At 54.8% G+C, this 19,191-nt stretch overlaps 6 protein-coding genes across 6 annotated transcripts; 3 read left to right on the top strand and 3 right to left on the bottom strand.

The window, feature by feature from the left end:
* Nucleotides 1-17: 17 nt before the first annotated feature.
* Nucleotides 18-1,214, top strand: C8Q71DRAFT_898004 (uncharacterized protein; the record flags this gene model as incomplete). The annotated part of the gene is made up of 5 exons (XM_047928769.1): nt 18-97; nt 494-560; nt 619-810; nt 873-991; nt 1,049-1,214. 5 exons carry the CDS (start codon nt 18-20, stop codon nt 1,212-1,214), a joined length of 624 nt encoding a protein of 207 aa, XP_047779691.1.
* A 630-nt stretch (nt 1,215-1,844) lies between these two features.
* Nucleotides 1,845-2,621, bottom strand: C8Q71DRAFT_753778 (RlpA-like double-psi beta-barrel-protein domain-containing protein-containing protein). The gene is made up of 4 exons (XM_047923453.1): nt 2,435-2,621; nt 2,264-2,374; nt 2,114-2,201; nt 1,845-2,062 (listed from the first exon to the last, which is right to left on the bottom strand). The coding sequence occupies exons 1-4, from the start codon at nt 2,540-2,542 to the stop codon at nt 1,965-1,967; spliced, it is 405 nt and encodes a 134-aa protein (XP_047779690.1). The 5' UTR covers nt 2,543-2,621; the 3' UTR covers nt 1,845-1,964.
* A 1,829-nt stretch (nt 2,622-4,450) lies between these two features.
* Nucleotides 4,451-8,283, bottom strand: C8Q71DRAFT_753765 (P-loop containing nucleoside triphosphate hydrolase protein). Its single transcript, XM_047923452.1, has 14 exons — nt 7,985-8,283; nt 7,705-7,929; nt 7,608-7,647; nt 7,526-7,550; nt 7,448-7,472; nt 7,358-7,397; nt 7,248-7,306; nt 6,928-7,192; nt 6,448-6,873; nt 5,376-6,397; nt 5,200-5,320; nt 5,020-5,146; nt 4,879-4,962; nt 4,451-4,816 (listed from the first exon to the last, which is right to left on the bottom strand). Exons 1-14 carry the CDS (start codon nt 8,234-8,236, stop codon nt 4,666-4,668), a joined length of 2,862 nt encoding a protein of 953 aa, XP_047779689.1. The 5' UTR covers nt 8,237-8,283; the 3' UTR covers nt 4,451-4,665.
* Nucleotides 8,284-10,498: 2,215 nt separating this feature from the next.
* C8Q71DRAFT_753743 (glycoside hydrolase superfamily) lies at nt 10,499-14,250 on the top strand. The gene is made up of 7 exons (XM_047923451.1): nt 10,499-11,167; nt 11,235-11,709; nt 11,768-12,027; nt 12,086-12,225; nt 12,426-12,594; nt 12,647-13,251; nt 13,303-14,250. Exons 1-7 carry the CDS (start codon nt 10,702-10,704, stop codon nt 13,999-14,001), a joined length of 2,814 nt encoding a protein of 937 aa, XP_047779688.1. The 5' UTR covers nt 10,499-10,701; the 3' UTR covers nt 14,002-14,250.
* A 651-nt stretch (nt 14,251-14,901) lies between these two features.
* C8Q71DRAFT_753739 (NAD-P-binding protein) lies at nt 14,902-16,538 on the top strand. Its single transcript, XM_047923450.1, has 5 exons — nt 14,902-15,191; nt 15,333-15,600; nt 15,669-15,813; nt 15,866-15,905; nt 15,962-16,538. The coding sequence occupies exons 1-5, from the start codon at nt 15,146-15,148 to the stop codon at nt 16,381-16,383; spliced, it is 921 nt and encodes a 306-aa protein (XP_047779687.1). The 5' UTR covers nt 14,902-15,145; the 3' UTR covers nt 16,384-16,538.
* A 299-nt stretch (nt 16,539-16,837) lies between these two features.
* C8Q71DRAFT_705787 (RlpA-like double-psi beta-barrel-protein domain-containing protein-containing protein) lies at nt 16,838-17,428 on the bottom strand (the record flags this gene model as incomplete). The annotated part of the gene is made up of 4 exons (XM_047920460.1): nt 16,838-16,938; nt 16,995-17,082; nt 17,145-17,255; nt 17,309-17,428. 4 exons carry the CDS (start codon nt 17,426-17,428, stop codon nt 16,838-16,840), a joined length of 420 nt encoding a protein of 139 aa, XP_047779686.1.
* Nucleotides 17,429-19,191: the final 1,763 nt, after the last annotated feature.

Below are 19,191 nucleotides of genomic sequence, written 5' to 3'. Positions count from 1 at the left end.
TACCACCACGCTTACCCATGCTCGACATCGACCTCGACCTCGACCTCGAGTGGCGCACGATCGACACGCGCGCGCGCACTCTCCAGAGCGAGCCTGAGTACGCGGTGCAGTACGAGGGCACGGCGCTGCCTGGCACATAGATTCTCGCGCAGATGGAGCGCGCCAGGGGCATCTATACGCAGCCGGTGTGGACCTTCCTCCAGCCAGACTGACCTGACGTACAGACATATATATTATGATGAATGTAGCTGTCTAAATACGTTGCATTTGCACCGAGTTACATGCAGGAGAGGTTTTCTGACGAAATGTGATCTCTGCTGTCTGATGTCCTATGCTATCTGATACTGTCTGGTACTATCTGAGGCTCACTGAGCTGTTCTGATGAATTTCAATATCTGAAGTGTCCTGACGCCTCTGAAGGCCGGCTCTCAGACACAAATACTGTCAGAGATTGCACGGTTTCCTGATGAGATGTCCGGAACGATGAGTACAGGTTCGGCAAAGTCAGGTTGCGAGCACAGGGCCGACTCACCGATCGTCGGGCGGCACTCAAGTCAAGTGTAAGTTGTTCTCAATTGCACTAGTGGAGCACAGGAAACTCGCTGACACTCGCTGCAGATCTTGTTGTCCCTCGGTCAAGAATTGCTTGTGAAAATTGTCGGTGAGAAAGCACTAGAAACCGAGAAGGGGTCGTCGAAGCGGAAGCCAGCTCTATTGAATATCCTTGACCTGTGTGCGGAGATTTCGCACATGTATAAGGCCCACGCAGTCCGTGTCACCATATTCATGTGTGCTCGTGTTGCATTTCTTGTACGCATTCTCTCCTTCATTGTTATACAGTCCCTCGTCTCATTGAACACAATCTCTTACAGTGTCATCAACTACGCATCACGCTCGCGAAGGATGGTCTCGAGAACAACTTCTGGGGCGATGTTGACAAGAAGCTTGATGAGATTCGTACTGTGCACGCCACCAAGGAAGCACGTTCAAGGTATGTCGTTTTGCCGGGTGCGAACATTTGTGTGATGCAAGCTCACACCTTTCATAGGGTTTTCAAAAAAGCACTTGAGGCGGACCAGAAGCTTTTCGGCTCTGCTGACTTGCATGACGCTACTCATGCAGTCCCAACATCCGAGCAGATCATCGGAGACAACGCCGCCGACGGTAAAGGCACCACTTCCGTGCAAGCTACTCCCGCTTCTGTTTTTGGTTGATTCTCACTCTTGTCTGTTCACTTGCTTTGTCGTCATCCTGCTATAGATTTGACTCGAATCATTGCTCTTTAATTTTGCTTTGCCAGTCGCTCTACGTCCATAATCAACATTCGTTCATTGTTCGGTAGTATAGCTTCGATTAATGCCCCTCGTATCGTAGTTGAATCGTGATCATGGTAATCAAATGACTGTCCCGTGTGTATCCCACTCAGCTGTGGTGCTCATAAGCAAGTGGTATCCTTGAAATGTCGGAAGAGGCTATATGGCGTGCAGGGACAATCATTATGATGTGCCCATCCTCATCTGCGAAGGACACTGGGCGGAGGTTGGTGTCGAGCCGTCAATACATGACCGGAGAGGTCCAAGTAATGCTACAAACTGGAGATACAAGTAAGGCTTTCGGAAATGCAGTCCGTCGCATTTCGATCGCCTATGGATTGCCATAAATAGACCCGATGCTCAGCTCCGCACCCAAGCTGACCGTCAGAGGCTCCTGAGGGGACCTTGGATAATACTTGATTTCTGTCTTACCGCGGGCTGATCGGGACCACCCCCAACCTGACGCAGACGCCGGCGTGACCCAACACATTTAGGGTCAGCGTCAGCTCCCGAAAATTGGGCGGTGTAGCCGACCGGACAGGACGACCAAGATCTCGGATTTAAACACAACTACCAGTGTGATACATTGATGCGTTACTGATTGAATATAGCCCATTCATTTGGCTAGCAACGCAAGCAACATGAGCCCACTCACGGGGAAAAGTCCTTATCCATGTAATGCCAATTCACTTCGAACCGGCCGACAGACAGATCCTCCCCAAGGCTTTGAAACAGTGACGGACTCAGATCTATGATACCGTCAATCAGCTCTGTGTCTCACCCTAGACTTGGAGACCAACCAATGTCATATTGTGCGCAACCCTCGCATTCATCACGGACATGTCCGTATTGTGTTTGACCATTGGAGGGGTTGGTGATTTGAATCCACTGTTGACATTCCACTAGTAGTCAAGGTACAAACAATACCAACTGACTCCGGCGCACCGTACCAGATCACAATTACTGCCATCGCCATAGATGAGATGTGAGATGGCTACGATGGGATCGCTATCGCTGTCGTTGTATCCACAAGCCCCCGTGCCGGTCTCGTAATACGTCGCCTGAACAAGTAACAATTGTATAAGCACTGGCAGTTAGCGACACAACAGAGCCTAACATACGTCGCCTTGGAAGTCGTCTCGCTTGATAAGAGCCTTCAGAGGTAGCGCGGATGCAACCAACACGGCGAAGAGTTGCAGGACACAGACTGCGAATGCAGCAGAGAACATATTGGTGAATGAGTATGAGTATATTCTTCAAGGCACAGCCAGTTAGTAACGAGTGTGTGGTAGGGTCGGAAGGAGCGACTGGGGATGTCAGGACTTACCAGACATTCGGAACACTGCTTTTGAAGGGCTGCACATGCCGGGGAACATCGCATCCAGGAATTGACCGAATAGCACAGTGTCATACTTCTCCCGAAGAACGGATGAGTCGCCGCCGGTGGCAACTGGACTCGTATAGCATCATATCTGCCCACATTTGACACACAAAATAGGACTGTCCACCGCGGCGCAAGGCACGTTCGTTGATGTGCAACAGGCAATAGTTCGCCGTTGTAAGCTTTTCCCGTGGGACATCCTTCAGATAACGCGTCGGCACCGGCTCCCGTGTTAGTAACAAGTACTCAAGTATGTGCCATCGCATCATACTATGTACCGATTCATACAAAGCATAGGTCAACATACTGAAGACCTACCGCAACCTCTCCGAGCTGAACAGTGCGTCCTACAGACACCAATTATCCAAGCCTTGCGTGATGGGATATACTAAGATCGCAAACTCACCATTCAAGTGGATGGCGGAACCGAACCCTTCGTATCATACTTGGGGCTTGGGGCTCGAACGATGGTCCAATGGCTAAACTGGGATTGGCGCTCCGAGACCGCACAAGGCCGCGAGTCGCTTCGCATGCGACGACAGCGGAGACTACGCCGCAGGCCAGCGCGGTCCGTTGTCGGAGGGAATGCGCGCGTGGCGGCGAACCAACACACACACAAATACGTCTCCTGGAGCAGCCATTTGATGGAGTCAGTCTGCGATGGGCATTCGGGCTGGAGAAGGGACGGCGGGCGATGTTCAAGTTCTGTAGAGGGTAGTGGGGCCACCTAAATAGAGATGAATACTTATTTTCGCGTCTCGACTACTCGACGTGCTCGACTTGAGGTGCACGCGCGACCGCCGCGTCGCTCGTCCGTGCCAAATCTTGAAGTGCGCGCGAAGCGAGGGGATGAGATTCACTACGAGCCGAATTGATGGGGAGAGCGGGCGACGCGGCCCTCTATAAATACGGAGCAGTCACAGAAGTGCGAGAGAGGTAAGGAACTAAGGAGGAGCAGCAGACAGAGGAGACCCCGTAGCAAGTTCGAAAGGAAGCGTGATGAGTGAAAGACGAGCGATCACTGACAGATCGGGAAGGAGTGATACCGAATGAGGAAGGTACAACACCCGCCCGGGTGACGACGTTCGTTGATTCCCTTCCGGCTTCGGGCGGCGGACCATGGTCTCGGTGCTGGGCTGACAGCGGCGGAGCGTTGCTAACGACGTTCGCGACATGGGCCCCCGACAGGTGCGGCACTCTGCTCGACGCTGCTCGACGTCGCCCGGCGTCTGTGACTTCGCCCTACGGTCGGTCCTCCGCCTCCGCCTTCCGGTTCCTCGCGAGCGCGCCGGTAGAGTCGATGGTACAGTAGATTGATGTTTGTATCGTAGGTAACGTCTGCATGCGAAATGATATAAGCTAACACTGCCAAGAGAGAGAATAGCAGTAAAACCGTGACGCTACGCGTCGATCTAGACCTCGGCCGGATTTCTCCTCCACACCGGTAGAGTCGGTGGTACAGTAGATTAAGGGTTGTATTGTAGATAATAAGTATTGTCTGTATGCGGAATGATATAAGGTAACGCAGCTGAGAGACTCTGAGAGAGAGAAGACAAATAAAAACACGACGCTACGCGTCGGCGCTCCAGCCTTCAGCCGGATTTCCCTTCCACACCGTCTCGATGGAGGTTAGCATCCAGCGACCTCCATGGACGATCTACGTATGAAAAAGTTCCTGTGAAGGTTGCAGAACAACAGATGATGAACTTGACACACCAGCTAAAGTGCGCAGAGCGAAACATGCAAGATGTGACCTGGCTGGAAGAGTCGGCGAAGAGACCAAGCATGGCTTCGAAAGAGGCCGTACAATTAGCTTCAGGGAGGATAGTATACAAGTGCATGAGATACAATGCAGCTACGGCGACAACAAATGCAAATCAGATAGCACGACGACTGCACAGCATAGATAGACTCGTCAGAACAGGCAAACACAAGATGTGCCGGACTTCCGTTGATACACTATGACCCACGTCATCGAGAGGCTTTCGCGAGCTGTTTTTCGGCTGCCTGAAACTCCTCTTGCCAGGCAGCCCACCATTCCGGGTCCTCCCCCTTCCGTTGGCGGCAAGCATCACAGTAGATATAGTATGCCGTGCTTGTCACCCCATAGCCCAGCACAAGACTGGATGGACCACGAGCTGAGCGTCAGAAAGCGTAGGGACGAGCACAGAACGAATTACTCACAACTCAGGCAGCTCGTCTCCAATGGCATCGATGTCTCCCGGGGGGAGGCAGTCCTCGCAGAAGGCTTGCGGGCATGTCCTGCATCTAGTAGACAGATCATGAGGCTAATCCGTATGACTAGCTATGAGCAGCGAGACAGACCTGAACAGCATACCGCCTGAGTCCGCGGTACTTCGTTGACAGTCCGTGCACGTGTGCTGTGCACAAGAGACCAAGGTCTGCCTCTCCATCTGCCTCTTGCTGTAACCGTGACATTCCGCGTGGAATACTACCGTGTGTGAGTCGCGAAGAGGGACGTGGACGTATAAACATGAGATTCACCTCGTGGGCAATAGTTGCAAACGAAGAGATCGCCCCCGTCGCGGCAAAATATACACCAATCTTGGGTTTCAAACTTCTTTCTTCCCCGCTTCACGACGGCTTTGGGCGGTGCAGCCGAGGACTTCGGGCTCATGTCAGGCAAGCCATTTAGGCGAGCGTAAGGATATGCAGCATACCATTGGGACCTCAGGGCCTATATGTTCTGCGATCATCTCCATCCCATCAACCTTGACGATGCGATTGTGGTGAGCCCGCTTTTGTATGTCCTGCCACTCCGCGGCGATATCGGCATTGGACGGGTGTTTTGACTGCTGCACAATTCTGCCCTCAAAGAGCCTGCTCTGAACGCGGACAATACCCGCCAATAGCTTACGCTCTTCTTCCTCTGCATCCTGCACTACTTTCTCGTCCACCTCGCTTGTGGGAGCTCCTTCCGACACCGCCGCCCGCGCGTCATCACGCTCCCTCGATGCCTCCAGGATTGTCTGTATGTTCGTGTGAAGGAGTTGCGAGAAACTCATCGCACCAGTGCTGTCCTTCAGAGCGCTGCTCCCCTTGCGAAGGATGCTCAATAGCTCGCCCGTCTTCATCTGTGGAGTCTCGGTATCATTGGTCGGGTTGTCAGTGCCCATGACCTTCAATGAAAGGAAGAGCTTCCGTCGGATGCGGTCAAGCATCTGGTCTTCGACGCTCCCCCTACAAATCAACCTCAACACGCGTACGCGCTTCGTCTGTCCGATCCGGTGGGCACGTGCGATCGCTTGCAAGTCGTTCTGCGGGTTCCAGTCGGAATCCACAAGGACGACTGTTGTCGCCTTTGTCAGATTAATCCCGAGCCCGCCCGCTTTCGTTGATATGAGGAAGACCTGGTATGGCGAGTTATCCTGCTGGAATAGTTTGATGTCGAGAGTCCGACGGGCACGGGTGGTCGAGCCATCGAGACGAGCATACCGGATCCCGCGCAAAGCCAGGAAGTCCTCCAGTAGGTCGAGCATACCCGTCCACTGCGTGAAGAGCAAAACGCGCTCACCCTTCGGGAGGATGTCCGCGAATAGCTTGTCGAGGAGGACAAGTTTCGAGGACGAGGCGATCAGGTGTTCGCCGATGGTGTAGTTCTCGGGCTCTGCGTTTGGCAGAAGGTATGGGTGGTCACAGACTTTCCGCAGCTGCATCAACAAGTTCATCAGTCTCCGCCATTCTATTCAATGCGTCAGAATTATGTCTTTGCATGGAGGACACGACACATACTATCTTTCTGGGTAGAGCCACCGCGCATGATCTCCTCTACGAGGTGCTCCTGCACCTCCCTCCTGCCCGCGTTATCCGGATCATCATCGAGTTTACCATCGAAGATATCTTTCAGGTCCAACGTGTCCATCCGCGTCAGCAGTCTGTAGGTCCAGAAACGTTGCGCTTCCGTCATCGGCAAGAAGATCGTCAGCTCTTCGCGCGGCGGGACGTTGATCTCGACCGTCGCCTTGGTCCGGCGGAGCATGACAGTTGCAAGCAACTTCTCCGCTGCCTTGAGGAACGGGATGGAGTACTGTCCAGCACTGAGATCGAAGGCTTGCTTGAACAGGCGCTCCGAGGCCTGCGTAAAGACAGTGGGGTAGAGCCAGTGCAGAATGCTCCACAGCTCGAAGAGATTATTTTGCACCGGCGTGCCGGTCAGAACTGAGTTTCAACTATCAGTTTTCCCTGGCATATCCATCACACTTATGGACTCACTGAGACGATACAGGGCACCAATGCCCTGTAGTCTACCGGACACATTGGTATCTGCATTCTTGATCCTGTGTCCTTCATCCAGGACACAATACATCCACCGACGAGACTTGAACCAGTTGTTCTCTGCAACGTACGAGTCGTACGTCGTCACCATCACGTCGAACTTGAGCTCACTCGAGCGAATGCCGTCCTTCAGCCGATTGCGCCCGTTCTTTTGGCCGTGGAAACGGAGGACCTTGAGGGCCGGAGTCCACCGCTCGGCCTCCTGCGGAACGTCGCTGCTGTCAGTGCCTGCGGCCCACGACGAGCGACATACTCACGGCGAGCCATGATGGAAGGACGGAAAGCGGGCAGATCACGAGATGTGGCTCCTGTTGTCCTAGTTGGTCGCTTGAGCGGTCTTTCGGACTGACGTCGTACAGCTACTCACTTTTCGTGTTCTCCTTGATATATGCAAACAGCGATAGCGTCTGAGGCGAGAGGTTGAGTTTTGAGAGCGCTATCTCAGAATCGGACATACCTGCAATGTTTTTCCTAGGCCCATCCTGGTCACGCAGACTCGTCAGAAAAGTGTATGACTCCTGGCATCGGCACTTACTCGTCACCCAGTATGCAATTCATGCCTGCAGACCCTTGCAATCAGCCTGTATGGATATAATAGCTCTACGCTGACCTCTCACCATTCCTGTACATCCAAACCAAGAACGACAGCCCGTGAAGCTAAACGCCGCATGAGTGTTCGACGAGACGAAATGGGCGTACAACTTGAATATCCACCTGATAATCCTTCATTTGGCCTTGCACAAGGCGGGGTTGGTCTTCGAGCTCGTGTAATGGGATAAAGGAGTGATTGTCTCTCGCTTCCTCTAGTTGCTTCTCGATAGTGTCGAATACACCAGTGTTCGGTGGCAGCAGAGGTAGGAAGAGGTCGCGAAGGCGGTGGAGGAACCGTTTCCTCGACAAGTCAATCGAGTCGCGTGCTTCATGTACTACCGCGGTATGCTTCGCCATCATCAGCGTCACCAGTAGACGGACATGCTATGGCCGATGGACGTACAGCTTTCTGCTCCTCCCGTTTTGACCGCTTTTGGGAGGTCGCGGGTTTCTCGTCCGTGACCACATCAGATATAGACCTCTTCTTGTTCGCGATGGTAGTTTGACTCAGAGTTTTGATAGAAGAAGACGACACACTCGTCTCGATCGCGGTTCCGAGTTCTGACGCTGACGCGATGTCTTCATATTCAGATAGCATCGTCGGCGTGCTCGCTATCTCTGAGTAGTCATCCATGGCTGCTAGGGTGTCCGCCATGATGTAGTCGACCGCAGACGATGATGTTCCCAGAACAGATTTGGCAGCAGGTCGTAAGTATCGCGTCCGCGACTTCAACTTACTTGTCCGCGACGCGCCGTGTCGCGTAACGACCTGCCCTAAACACGACGCGTCGAGCGCTTAGTTCCGCCAACGCCCGTGGCCACACGTCAGCCTGAGTACCACCTACTCATAATCATCGTATTGTGCTCATCACATATCACTGAGTCAGCTAGCGAGACTCACTGTTGAAACGATATGCATAGAGCGGAGGCGTATCTGCTGAAACGTGAGGTACGTTGTGCGACCTCAGGTGGACTGCCGCGTTCAGGACCAGGTCAGTATTGCATTGTAACTTTCACGTAAAGCTCACTTACGATCGAATTATAGAACCTCCATGCAACTAGTACATGTGACAGAGACGACAGTCCAGAATGTACGGCATGACCGTGCACACCTCAAGAACCGCATCTTACTCGGAGTTGACGTTACCTAGCATATATGCTAGCTAATCACTCATAGGCTTGCAAGTTGCAACGTCTTGCAAAGAGACTTCTGAGAAGAGGGTGAGTGATTTGCGAGCTCAAGAGCATCTGGGGCTGTCATACGTGCAATTTCGCTGCTGAATCATGCGACAGGCTAGGGTACACCCACGCAAGTCCGCTTCGACGACCCAGAACCGCGCATGCTTTCATCTTCGCCCTAAATCCATAAACCCTCCGTTTGCCGGCGGACGATTTCGTGGCAAAAGCTGAACGTTGAACGCGCACCAGGTCCAAGCTTGAGCCTCGCTTACGTCAGGCTGATGTTAGTGCTCGACAGGCCAGATGTGCTGGTCATGGGGATTTGGGTGCGTCTTTTGCTTCCACTACTCTGGCAGGACTGAATCCTGAACAGGTATTACCCGCCGAACCAGTATCTGTGGGACACGCACGTCCTGTCGAATTGGACCTTCGAGACAGAGTTCTCGAGGGTGTGGATTTACATAGCACGGAAGCATACGTGCCATGGCTGTGCGGTCGCGCACCCTGTTCGGCGACACGCTTTCGAAGAACGAACATATCTCCCTCGAGCAAGCTTAACTGCGGTATGATTGACCCCGGAACAAGTACTGTGTATAAGTGGAACTCACCGGTATTCCTCCGGGTGATTGAATAATGGATAGATATAGCCCATTGGATCAGACGTGTCTGTCCACACGCTATGGGACGTGCGGCAAACGGAGGCTATCAGAACGTTCCTGTCACTATCATTGTCAGCATCGACGGGTGCAGTAAGTGCGTTCAATTCTGGAGACACCTTGGCCCGCTGTATTGAATGGGCGTGGACGCCGACATGCATTATCTTTTCTACCTGCTTCTGATTCATATTTCAGATAAGGTCGCGGCTGAGAGCTCCAATGCAAGGTCAGAGTGATTGCTCACTGCTTTGTGCTCACCTCGGCGCGTCGCACCGAATGACGAGCGTCGGTGAACGATAGCACATGGCGAGTGCGGGGGAAATTTAGCGTGCTGATGCGATAATGTGGACCATCAATCGGCCCATGGGGACGTAGGCCGCGGGGAGACCGATGAGCCGCTTTGAGCCGTCGTCGCCGCCGGCGCCGCCTCCGCCACTGTGGTTCGGGCATTAATCGGCGTCGACCTTCCTATGCGCATGCACAGTACTGCAGTCTGAGTGGATGCGAACGAACGGTACGTATCGCCACCTGTGGTCCTCGAGGACGCGATAGAAACAAGAGAAGCTAACGAAAGCCCCCGCGAGGCACGACAGATGTACGCCCGCGACGGCCGGGAATCATGGGACGCCTGCAAAAGGGTCGAGCGCATCATGCCTGGCGGGTTTAGGAGGCTGATTGCCTCCCCCATAGGCCGGCAGCTACGGCGACGTTTCATTCCTGTCACACCTTTTTAGTATGTAGTATGCTCGGCGTGACGGTACCGAGGCGGGCTAGGCTAACATCACCAGATGACAGTGCGTACCGAGTGCGTACCGACCGCCTTGCCTTATTCGGGAGGAACGAAGATCAACGCGACGAGGGATCTCGAGGGACGGCGAACACGGGCGCAATGGTGAGTCCGACCACTGCTATTGCGGGCGTGGGCCCTTGTATGCCGTCGCCCGCCCGCTCAGCGTCCCGTCGACGGACGGGATTTGGAGGCGTGGGGGAGGATTACGTGCAGAGACGCGGGGAGGAGGTCAGCTGACGGACACGCGGTGTGATGGAGGTGAGATCGCGATCTGGGTGTGCTGCTTGCCACCGCGACACGCCCATGGGCCAATCCCGGCACGATGTCCCAAAATTCGCGTCAAGAAATCGAAGGAGAGGCCGCCGGGCGCTGGGAATGCCGCAGACCTGGAACACATGCGGCGAACGTACGCCATAAAAGTCCACCCACGCACCGAGCAATTCCCGAGCAACCCTCAGCCTCCCAACTCCAGTCTGAGCGGGCCCGGCAGCTACGATGGCCGTCCTCCTCAGTGCACGGCTCGCGGCCCTCGCGGCTTTCCTCGTCGTCGCTGTCTCGGGTCAGTCCCCTGTCGCCATCTCTAGCGCCGTCGCATCCTCTGCTATAGCATCCTCAGCAGCCGCCTCTTCTGCGGCAGCATCCAGCGTTGCTATCTCATCCGTCGCGGTGTCCTCTGCGGCAGCTGCCTCCAGTGCTGCGTCCTCCGCTGCGGTCTCCAGTGCCGCATCGTCTGCAGCTGCATCGAGTGCCGTGTCAAGCGCAGCAGCGACCAGTGTCGTGTCTTCCGCTGCTGCGGCCTCCTCAAGCGGTGATGTCGGTGAAGTCTCTGGCGTGTCGTACACCGTACAGGATACGTACACCATCTACGGCATTCCCGCCCCGACCGACCCTGCGTCTGTCGCAACGTCGCCCACGGCGGGCGGCGAACCGCCCTACTGGACTGGTCTTGGCACTGAAGTCGGTGCGTGGCATGTGCAACACGCGTTTCTCTGCGATGTAACTTACAAACTGATGACGTCAACGTGCAGGCTGGCAGACGCTCTCCATCTCGTCGTACGCGTTCACGTCCTACCCGATCGCGTCCTCAACACCTGTGCCGCCGGTATTCCCTGCGCTCTCCCCGTTGTACCCACCCGCGGTCGACAATGCCGGCCCGCAGATTATCCCCGATTTCTCCGCCGCATGGGACGCCGCTTTCGCGCGCGCACAGGCATTTGTGAGCACACTCACGCTCGAGCAGAAGGTCAACGTCAGCACGGGTATCGGCTGGGAGAAGGGTCTCTGTGTCGGCAACATCGGCCAGGTGGGTGACTGGCCCGGACTTTGCTTGGAGGACTCGCCGCTCGGCATACGCTACACGGATTTCAACACGGTCTTCCCGGCTGGTATCTCGACTGCAGCGACATGGAACCGCACGGCAATACGTATCCGTGGCCAGCAGATGGGTGAGGAGTTCCGCGGAAAGGGCGCCCATGTGCAGCTTGGTCCTATGATGAACATGGGGTGCGTCCTGCGATCTCTTGAGCTAGCCTGACAGAGTGTTGACCGACATGCTATGCAGCCGTGTTGCGCAGGGCGGTCGTAACTGGGAGGGATTCGGCACGGATGCCTTCCTGAGCGGCGAGGCGGCGTACGAAACTACACTTGGTATCCAATCCGCGGGTGTACAGGCGTGCGCGAAGCATTACATCGACTATGAGCAGGAGTATAAGCGCACACAGGAGTCTTCGAACGTCGACGATCGCACGAACCATGAGATCTACCTCAAGCCCTTCTTGCGCGCGGTTATGGCTGGCACGGCCAGCGTCATGTGCAGCTACAGTGCGTCTATCCTGCTGTTTCAGTTGAGACACCGTTTCTCACGACTTTGCGTGGGCAGACATGATCAACGATACCTACGCTTGCGAGAACGACAGGACGCTGAACCAGCTGCTCAAGAGTGAGCTTGGCTTCCGCGGGTACATTATGTCAGACTGGGGAGGACAGATGAGCACTCTGAGTGCGATGGCTGGTCTTGACGTGCGTCTGGTCCACTGCTCCGCTGCCAGGATCGAACTAACAATCACGCCTTCTTTCCCATGTATATCTCTCGGTCTACATCCGCCGGATCGACGTTGATCGACACTTGGATCGACACTGGCCGATCCTGCCACTCCTGCGCACATTGCCGCGACACCCGTGTGGATCGTCGTGGCACTTTGGCATGTTGACGTCCTCAGATGTCGATGCCGGGAGACATCACGCTGGGCTCCGGCAACTCGTACTGGGGCCCGAATCTGACTGCATTCGTCGAGAACAGCACGATCCCTCTGTCTCGTGTAGATGACATGGCCACACGTATCCTCACAAGTTACTACCTCCTCGGCCAGGACGAGAACTACCCGAATGGTACGTGCTTCTGTTCCTGTGAGCTACGGGATAAGCCTCATATTGCCCATAGTGTCATTCAATGCGTTCAACCCGTACGACACTGAGCACAACCTAAATGTCGACGTCCAGGCGGATCACTACCAGATTGTGCGCGAGATTGGCGCACAGGGCGCAGTCCTTCTGAAGAACACGAACAACGCGCTTCCTCTCAATGCACCGCGCAGCCTCCTCGTCGTCGGCTCCGACGCGGGAAACAACCCAATGGGCCCGAACGGGTGCACGGATCGTGGCTGCGACGAGGGTGTTCTGGGCATTGGCTGGGGCTCCGGGAGTGCGAACTTCCCGTACTTGATCTCGCCGTACGATGTGCTGCAGGAACAAGCGCGCATAGACGGGACGTCCATCTCGAACTGGTACCTCGACTGGAACACGGACGGCGTCGCCGCGATCGCGAACCTGTCGGACGTCGCGCTCGTGTTCGTGAATTCGGACTCGGGTGAGGGATACATCACTGTCGACGGAAACCTGGGAGATCGCAACAACCTGTCGCTCTGGCACAACGCGGATAACTTGATCAATGCGGTCGCGTCTCAGAACCCGAACACGATCGTCATCGCGCACTCGGTGGGCCCGTCCATCATTGAGCCGTGGGTTGAGAACCCGAATGTCACTGCCGTACGTTGCTTCAACTTCCTTGGCCATAAACTGTGCCTGACATTGTTGTAGATCGTCTGGGCAGGTGTCCCTGGCCAAGAGGCCGGCAACTCCATCGTCGACGTCCTCTACGGCGCGTACAACCCGTCTGGGCGTCTCCCCTACACTATCGCGAAGCGAGCTGAGGACTATGGCGTCTTCCTCGTGCTCGGTGGCGAGGGCGACACGCTCCTGAGCATCCCGTACGACGAGGGTCTTTTCTACGACTACCGGCGCTTCGACCAATACAACATCACGCCGCGGTACGAGTTCGGCTTTGGGCTGTCGTACACGACGTTCGAGTACTCAAGCCTCGCGCTGGGCATCGTCCCGCAGTACGACCCGACCTCCTGGGACCTCGAGGCCGCGTGGGCTGAGGGCGCGCCGACGCCGCAGGGCGAGGGCTCGTCCACCGCGTTGTGGCTGCACCGGCCGTTCCTGAGCGTGGAGTTCGACCTAGAGAACACAGGCGCCCTTGCAGGCACGGAGATCCCGCAGGTGTACGTGCACTTCCCTGCTGGCAGCGGCGAGCCGCCGAGCCTGCTCAAGGGCTTCGACACGGTGTACTTGGAGCCGGGCGAGCTGCAGTCGGTCTATATCACGATTAGCAGGTACGAGCTGAGCATTTGGAACGTGGAGGCGCAGGGCTGGCAGAAGCCGAGTGGCACGTTCACGCTGAGCGTCGGTGCGAGCTCGCGCGACTTCCGCTTGAACGGCGCGATCCCAATTTGAGGTGATGATAGAGGGACGTGTATGTATGTGTTGTGCTGTAAAATGGGTACTCTGAACTGGTGCCCGATGGACCCTCTGGACTGGACTTACAAACTGACGAGACACTAATGGCCGTGTGGCACTGCTCCCTCATCTTCTTGTGGTAGACGGCGTAGACAACGATGGACTTTGTTACATTCTTTGTCGCATACACATACGTTGTCGTCGTACACATTGCAATGCATCATGATTGTTGTACTTCGCTACTTACCCCTTTGGTGGCAGACTTGCCCGGCGATCTTCAAAGCATTCAAGTTGTGCGGGAGCTGTCGCCGCGATGGACTGCTTTTGCCGGCGAGTGCAGCAGCGCACTACAGTATGACACAGTATGTAATAAGTCGATCCCGCCGTCACTTGCGCGCGGTGATGCTGGCGCGGCCCGGAAACCCCGGCTACTCCGGGTCAAGCATGAACTCAGAATTGTGCAGCGTCGTGCTTCAGCGACGAGAACATGTACTTCAACACCATGTGTCCTTCGGAGCCTGTAAGTGATATAGTGGGATCTAATTTCATGACCATTGCAGGATCTGCCTGTGATATAATAATATCCTCTACAGTATCATAAAGAACTTGGACGCGGTGTCCCCGTTTGAACACGTGAGCGTGTATCCCCAGGGGGCCCGAGCGCCGCCCCGGGCCGCAGGTGCGAGGGTCCCCTCCACCTTCCAACTCAAACTCACCGTCGAAACATCGAGTTCGTGAGCCGTGCAAGGCATGGGCTTTTGCCTGTGTAAGTTATTACAGTAACAAGGCTTGAATAAGGCAGTTTATTGTGCATGAGGGCCCGCGCGCAATCAAATTTTCGAATCATGAGCATGTAGGCTTCGTAAGGAGAGGTTCGGGCGGTCAACCGGTCATGAACGTTTGAACGATCGTCAGAAGAGGTTGAATCACGGCCGCTCTCAGCGGCTATCAGCCCGGCCGACCTTCATGTGCTGTTTGGCAATAGTGGGTCCAATGTACTAGCCGCCGCGTAAGAGACGACCGGGATCACCGAGTCATGAGGGATGGGCTTATTTACCGTGCGATTGCCAGTGGGGCTTGCACTCAGCCAGCCCCAGTACGGTCTTCTAGCTCTCCCACACCGACGTGAATCCCGCGTACCATGTCAGCGAGTCCAGATGCACAGCGGAGGGTGTGGATGATCACCGGTGAGTGTCCTGCACCAAGAGATGTCGCTGTCCATCAACCACGTCTGTCACCATGATCAATTGGGGGTATCACGCTTGGTATTACGCCCGCAGCCTGGTTTTGAGTCACCAGAAGATGCGTTCCTGACGACCCCTCTGCAGGGACCACTTCGGGATTCGGGAAACGACTTGTACCAATGGTCCTCGAGCGCGGCGACTATGTTATCGCCACGGCGCGAGATATCGCCAAAGTCAATTTCTCACTTTCCGAAACGGACCGTGCGCGTCTTCACGTCGTTCAAGTGGACCTGATAGACCCACCTGAAAAGATACAGAGTGTCGTCTCGGAGGCACTTGCAGTGTGGGGTCGTATAGATGTATTGATCAACAATGCCGGATGGGCACCCAAGTCACTCCTGGAGGAAGCGAGGTAGGCTTTGCGTGATGGCGCAATGCGTAACACATGGCATGCTGACGACGTCACGGTATTGCTTGTAGTCCGTCCTATACTCAAACGCTCTTCCAGACGAACGTGTTTGGGGTGCTCAATCTAACCAATGCTGTGTTGCCCCAAATGCGCTCGCGCCGTACAGGAACGGTGGTTTTCCTCGGAAGTCGGTCCGTCTGGAAAGCGGATACCATCGTGAGTGCGAACAATTACATGTAGCACAATGATACTCACGGTGAGATCAAAGCTGACGGGACATTACCTTGCAAGCAAGGCCACAATTCATGGTCAGTGAATGACATCGCACAATGATGCTGCATGACATTAACCATCAAACGTGTAGCATTCGCGGAGACGTACGCTGCAGAACTCGCGCCATTCGATGTCCGCGTCATCCTCGCAGTACCTGGTGGCTTCCGCACCGAGAACATCCACACCGCGCCTTTGTTTAGCGAGAATCACATTCCCGAGTATGACGAGCTACGACAGGGCGAGTTTGCCAAGTTCTGGGAGCGCTGGTCAGCAGCTCCCGGATGTCCGTCGAAGATCATGGCTCTCCTCGTAGACGTCGTCACTGGCGAGGGGAAAGCTGCGGGTAGAAAGACCCCGCTATACTTGGTACTCGGAAAACCTACCTATGCAGCTGCACAGGCTTTCCAGAAACGCCTGACGGAAGAAATGGACGCCTGGAGAGACGTGGCGGAGGATTTGGATCTGGAGCCTGAGGTCACTGAGGGGAGTGATCAGGGTGTACTGTCAGCTTAACAAGCGGTGTATAGTACGTACATAGTGCCACGATTCTACTCGGAACTTTCTCTCGCGTATATGCTCACCAGGTATATGGATACCGTTAATGTTGGTACTGCCAGCACGGTGCACCCACGTGACGGTTTCACTCCGAGATTTGCAGTGGATACTAGACAGTGGAGGAGGAGGAGTAGGAGGAGATGATCCATTTATCTACCGACCAAGGTTGCACGCGCGATGCATCGGTGTCTTGCAGTGACAGTGACAGTGACAGTGCTCAGTCCAGTCCATTGCTGCGCATGGTAGTACAGAGTTGATATGCTAGAGTATTGGCTATACCAAATAATCTCGATGTACAAATCCAAGAGTGGCCCTACTAGTAGGTAAAAACACACAACGATAGTACCGTAATCACACGATTAGACAATAGCACCTTTGGGATCGTGAGCGCATTGTGAACTTGTCTAAACTCTTACGGGCTCCATCCCTTAGCCATAAAGTGCCACTCAACACCGTTGATAACGCCCTGAGAGAGCGGAGCACCCAGGGACTCGAAGAGAGAGGGGCTCAGATCTGCAGCAGAGAGCTCGTCAGCGCAATGTACGTATTGAAGCAAACATCCCACTGACCGATGTCGTACTGGCCGCAGCCCTCACATTCGTCGACGGTCTTGGCGTACTGGCTGGTGCCCGTGGCCGGGTTAGTGATCTGCATATACTGTAGACGTCGTGCATCAGTCCACGAGTCAATCTAGCTATGCAGGACGAATGAGGTGTTACCTGGAAGCAGTTTCCGCCGCTGCCGTAGATGAGGTGAGAAATGGCGACGACGGGGTCGTTGTTACCGTCGGTCTCGCCGCAGGCCCCGAGGCCTGGGTAGTAATACGTGGCCTGTCAGAGACGGTGAGCCGCCATTATGACCGATAGCGTAGAGGGTCCACTACCTTTCCGGTATGGGTGACACGCTTCTCGAGAACTTCAATCTCGCCGCCGTCGATGGGCGTGGCGGTGACGATAGAGGTGAGGGTACCGAGGAAAACAGCGAGCATAGCGAAGCGGGACATTTTGAACGAGGCTGTTGCAAGTGCTGGAAGGCGCTGAAAAGCTGTATGAGAGGGCAGATGAACTAAGGAGGATAAGAGAAAGCAGTCAGGTTTTATGTTCCCCCAGTGACTCCTAGACGCAGGGTTCAACTGGCCAGCTAGGTCGCAAGTCCTGGGACTGAGTGGTTTTCGTCTAGCGAACTTCATGCAGCCACATGTTCCTCCCGACACAATGTGAGGCTCAGCAAGTCGCACTGAATGGAAGCATGATTCCCGCCCAAGCACTGAAACACTGAGTTCGCGCATTGAATGAGGGGTGTCCGGGAAGAGCGTCTCAACATTGAGTCTTGCGAGAGCCACCGAAACGTTTTCAGACCTATTTCCCTCGGAGGAAACATTTTGAGAATCAGTTGGGAGGCACTCTCTAGAGTTGTGAAACCTACCGGAAAGTCGTCAGAGCGGTGGAGACAATTTATCAAGCTATAGTGCTCAACAGCCTCCACAGTACATGCAGTACTTGCACCGATGAGACCTGTGCTCCTTGAACTGCAGCATACGCACGCTTTCGACCTGGGTACGAACGTGCAAGGAACCCAGCCAGACATCCTCCAGGAAGACAAGTCCTGCTGACTGAAGAATGGCCACGCTTTACTTCGCCATCTAATCTTGTCAAAATTGGGAATACGCACGTTTGAGCAAGTGTTTCGCACTTGAATGAGTACATCCTATCAACGTGGTATCCCGCAGATTGGGAAATTTACGGGCCCCGCGGCCACAGGGTAGTTTGGGATCTGTATGAGAGAACCGGTGAACCGGTACATCTACTCAATGGCACTGGATGTAGCAACTGTCTTGGACGCATTCTACATTGACGATTCAGAATGGAAGTCCCAACCGCAAAATCAGCGCGTCGATCATGTCGCCGAGCAGATGTGCGCCGCCGCGATCACATGAAACTACAGGAGAAAGCAGCGAAAGGCGCGCTCACCATATAATGCCACTTGCGCTCCTCCCAGGCTATCCGACTGTGCCGGACTCATCACGCATTGAGCGCGGACTCGCGCGCGGTCACCACACGGAGGTGCGGGATGGTACACTGTCGAGGCCTCCGTAATTCAGTGGTTTGACAATTGTAGTATTGGCGTCACGGACATGATTTCGGAATTGGTTGGCGGCTCGCTCGTGAAAGATATCTCCGTTTTTCCGGGCCGTGATAGTAGAACTTGAGAGGGCTACGAGGGCTACAATGTCCGAGAAACACCATGAGGAGGTCGAACGAACTGAGCTTCCAGGGGCGTCACTCACCAGAAGTGATAATATGTCTGTAAAAATCGGAGCAATCGGAGGTGGAACCGTTCTAGTTGCTTCTGGATTCATGTTGGGCAGAGTAAAAGCCTGCGGCACACATTTGGTGACAACGATGAGGGCTCTTGAGACACACAGACGGGTGTGACGGATACAACCACTTCTAATCCTGGTGGACTACATGAGAGTATAGTAAGACAGAACAATCGACGAACGTGGATGAAAATTGGCACCATATGGGGGATAGTGGTCTGTGTCAGCGCTAGGGGAAAGGCCGCCGGGAGTCCATTATTCGACGAGACTCGGCCAATGACACCGTATCGAGCGGCCCATTGCGCAACGCTGTACGAGGGACGGTCCAGTAAGCCACTGCGGGACCGAGAACTCAGCTGCGTCTACGTACAATTGACGAGGCGTTGATGCGCGTTAGATCGGCGATCGGTGCAATGGGCTCGATCAATGTTGCTCTTGAAACGCAA

This window comes from Rhodofomes roseus, assembly GCF_022264815.1.
Source record: "Rhodofomes roseus strain CIRM-BRFM 1785 chromosome Unknown C8Q71scaffold_8, whole genome shotgun sequence".
Lineage (NCBI taxonomy): Eukaryota > Fungi > Basidiomycota > Agaricomycetes > Polyporales > Fomitopsidaceae > Rhodofomes > Rhodofomes roseus.
This window is presented reverse-complemented; position numbering and strand designations above follow the sequence as displayed.

Excerpts from the sequence above, each read along its gene's own strand:
- C8Q71DRAFT_753778 (XM_047923453.1), bottom strand. The coding sequence starts at position 2,542 with ATGTTCTCTGCTGCATTCGCAGTCTGTGTCCTGCAACTCTTCGCCGTG. Across the intron at positions 2,375-2,434 it reads GAGACGACTTCCAAGGCGAC|GCGACGTATTACGAGACCGG; the intron begins GTATGTTAGGCT and ends TTACTTGTTCAG. Across the intron at positions 2,063-2,113 it reads TTGCGCACAATATGACATTG|ATCTGAGTCCGTCACTGTTT; the intron begins GTTGGTCTCCAA and ends ACGGTATCATAG.
- C8Q71DRAFT_753765 (XM_047923452.1), bottom strand. The coding sequence starts at position 8,236 with ATGGCGGACACCCTAGCAGCCATGGATGACTACTCAGAGATAGCGAGC. Across the intron at positions 7,648-7,704 it reads GCCAAATGAAGGATTATCAG|CTTCACGGGCTGTCGTTCTT; the intron begins GTGGATATTCAA and ends TGCGGCGTTTAG. Across the intron at positions 5,321-5,375 it reads TAGGCCCTGAGGTCCCAATG|TCCTCGGCTGCACCGCCCAA; the intron begins GTATGCTGCATA and ends ATGAGCCCGAAG.
- C8Q71DRAFT_753743 (XM_047923451.1), top strand. The coding sequence starts at position 10,702 with ATGGCCGTCCTCCTCAGTGCACGGCTCGCGGCCCTCGCGGCTTTCCTC. Across the intron at positions 11,168-11,234 it reads TGGTCTTGGCACTGAAGTCG|GCTGGCAGACGCTCTCCATC; the intron begins GTGCGTGGCATG and ends GTCAACGTGCAG. Across the intron at positions 11,710-11,767 it reads GGTCCTATGATGAACATGGG|CCGTGTTGCGCAGGGCGGTC; the intron begins GTGCGTCCTGCG and ends CATGCTATGCAG.
- C8Q71DRAFT_753739 (XM_047923450.1), top strand. The coding sequence starts at position 15,146 with ATGTCAGCGAGTCCAGATGCACAGCGGAGGGTGTGGATGATCACCG. Across the intron at positions 15,192-15,332 it reads GAGGGTGTGGATGATCACCG|GGACCACTTCGGGATTCGGG; the intron begins GTGAGTGTCCTG and ends ACCCCTCTGCAG. Across the intron at positions 15,814-15,865 it reads TCTGGAAAGCGGATACCATC|CTGACGGGACATTACCTTGC; the intron begins GTGAGTGCGAAC and ends GTGAGATCAAAG.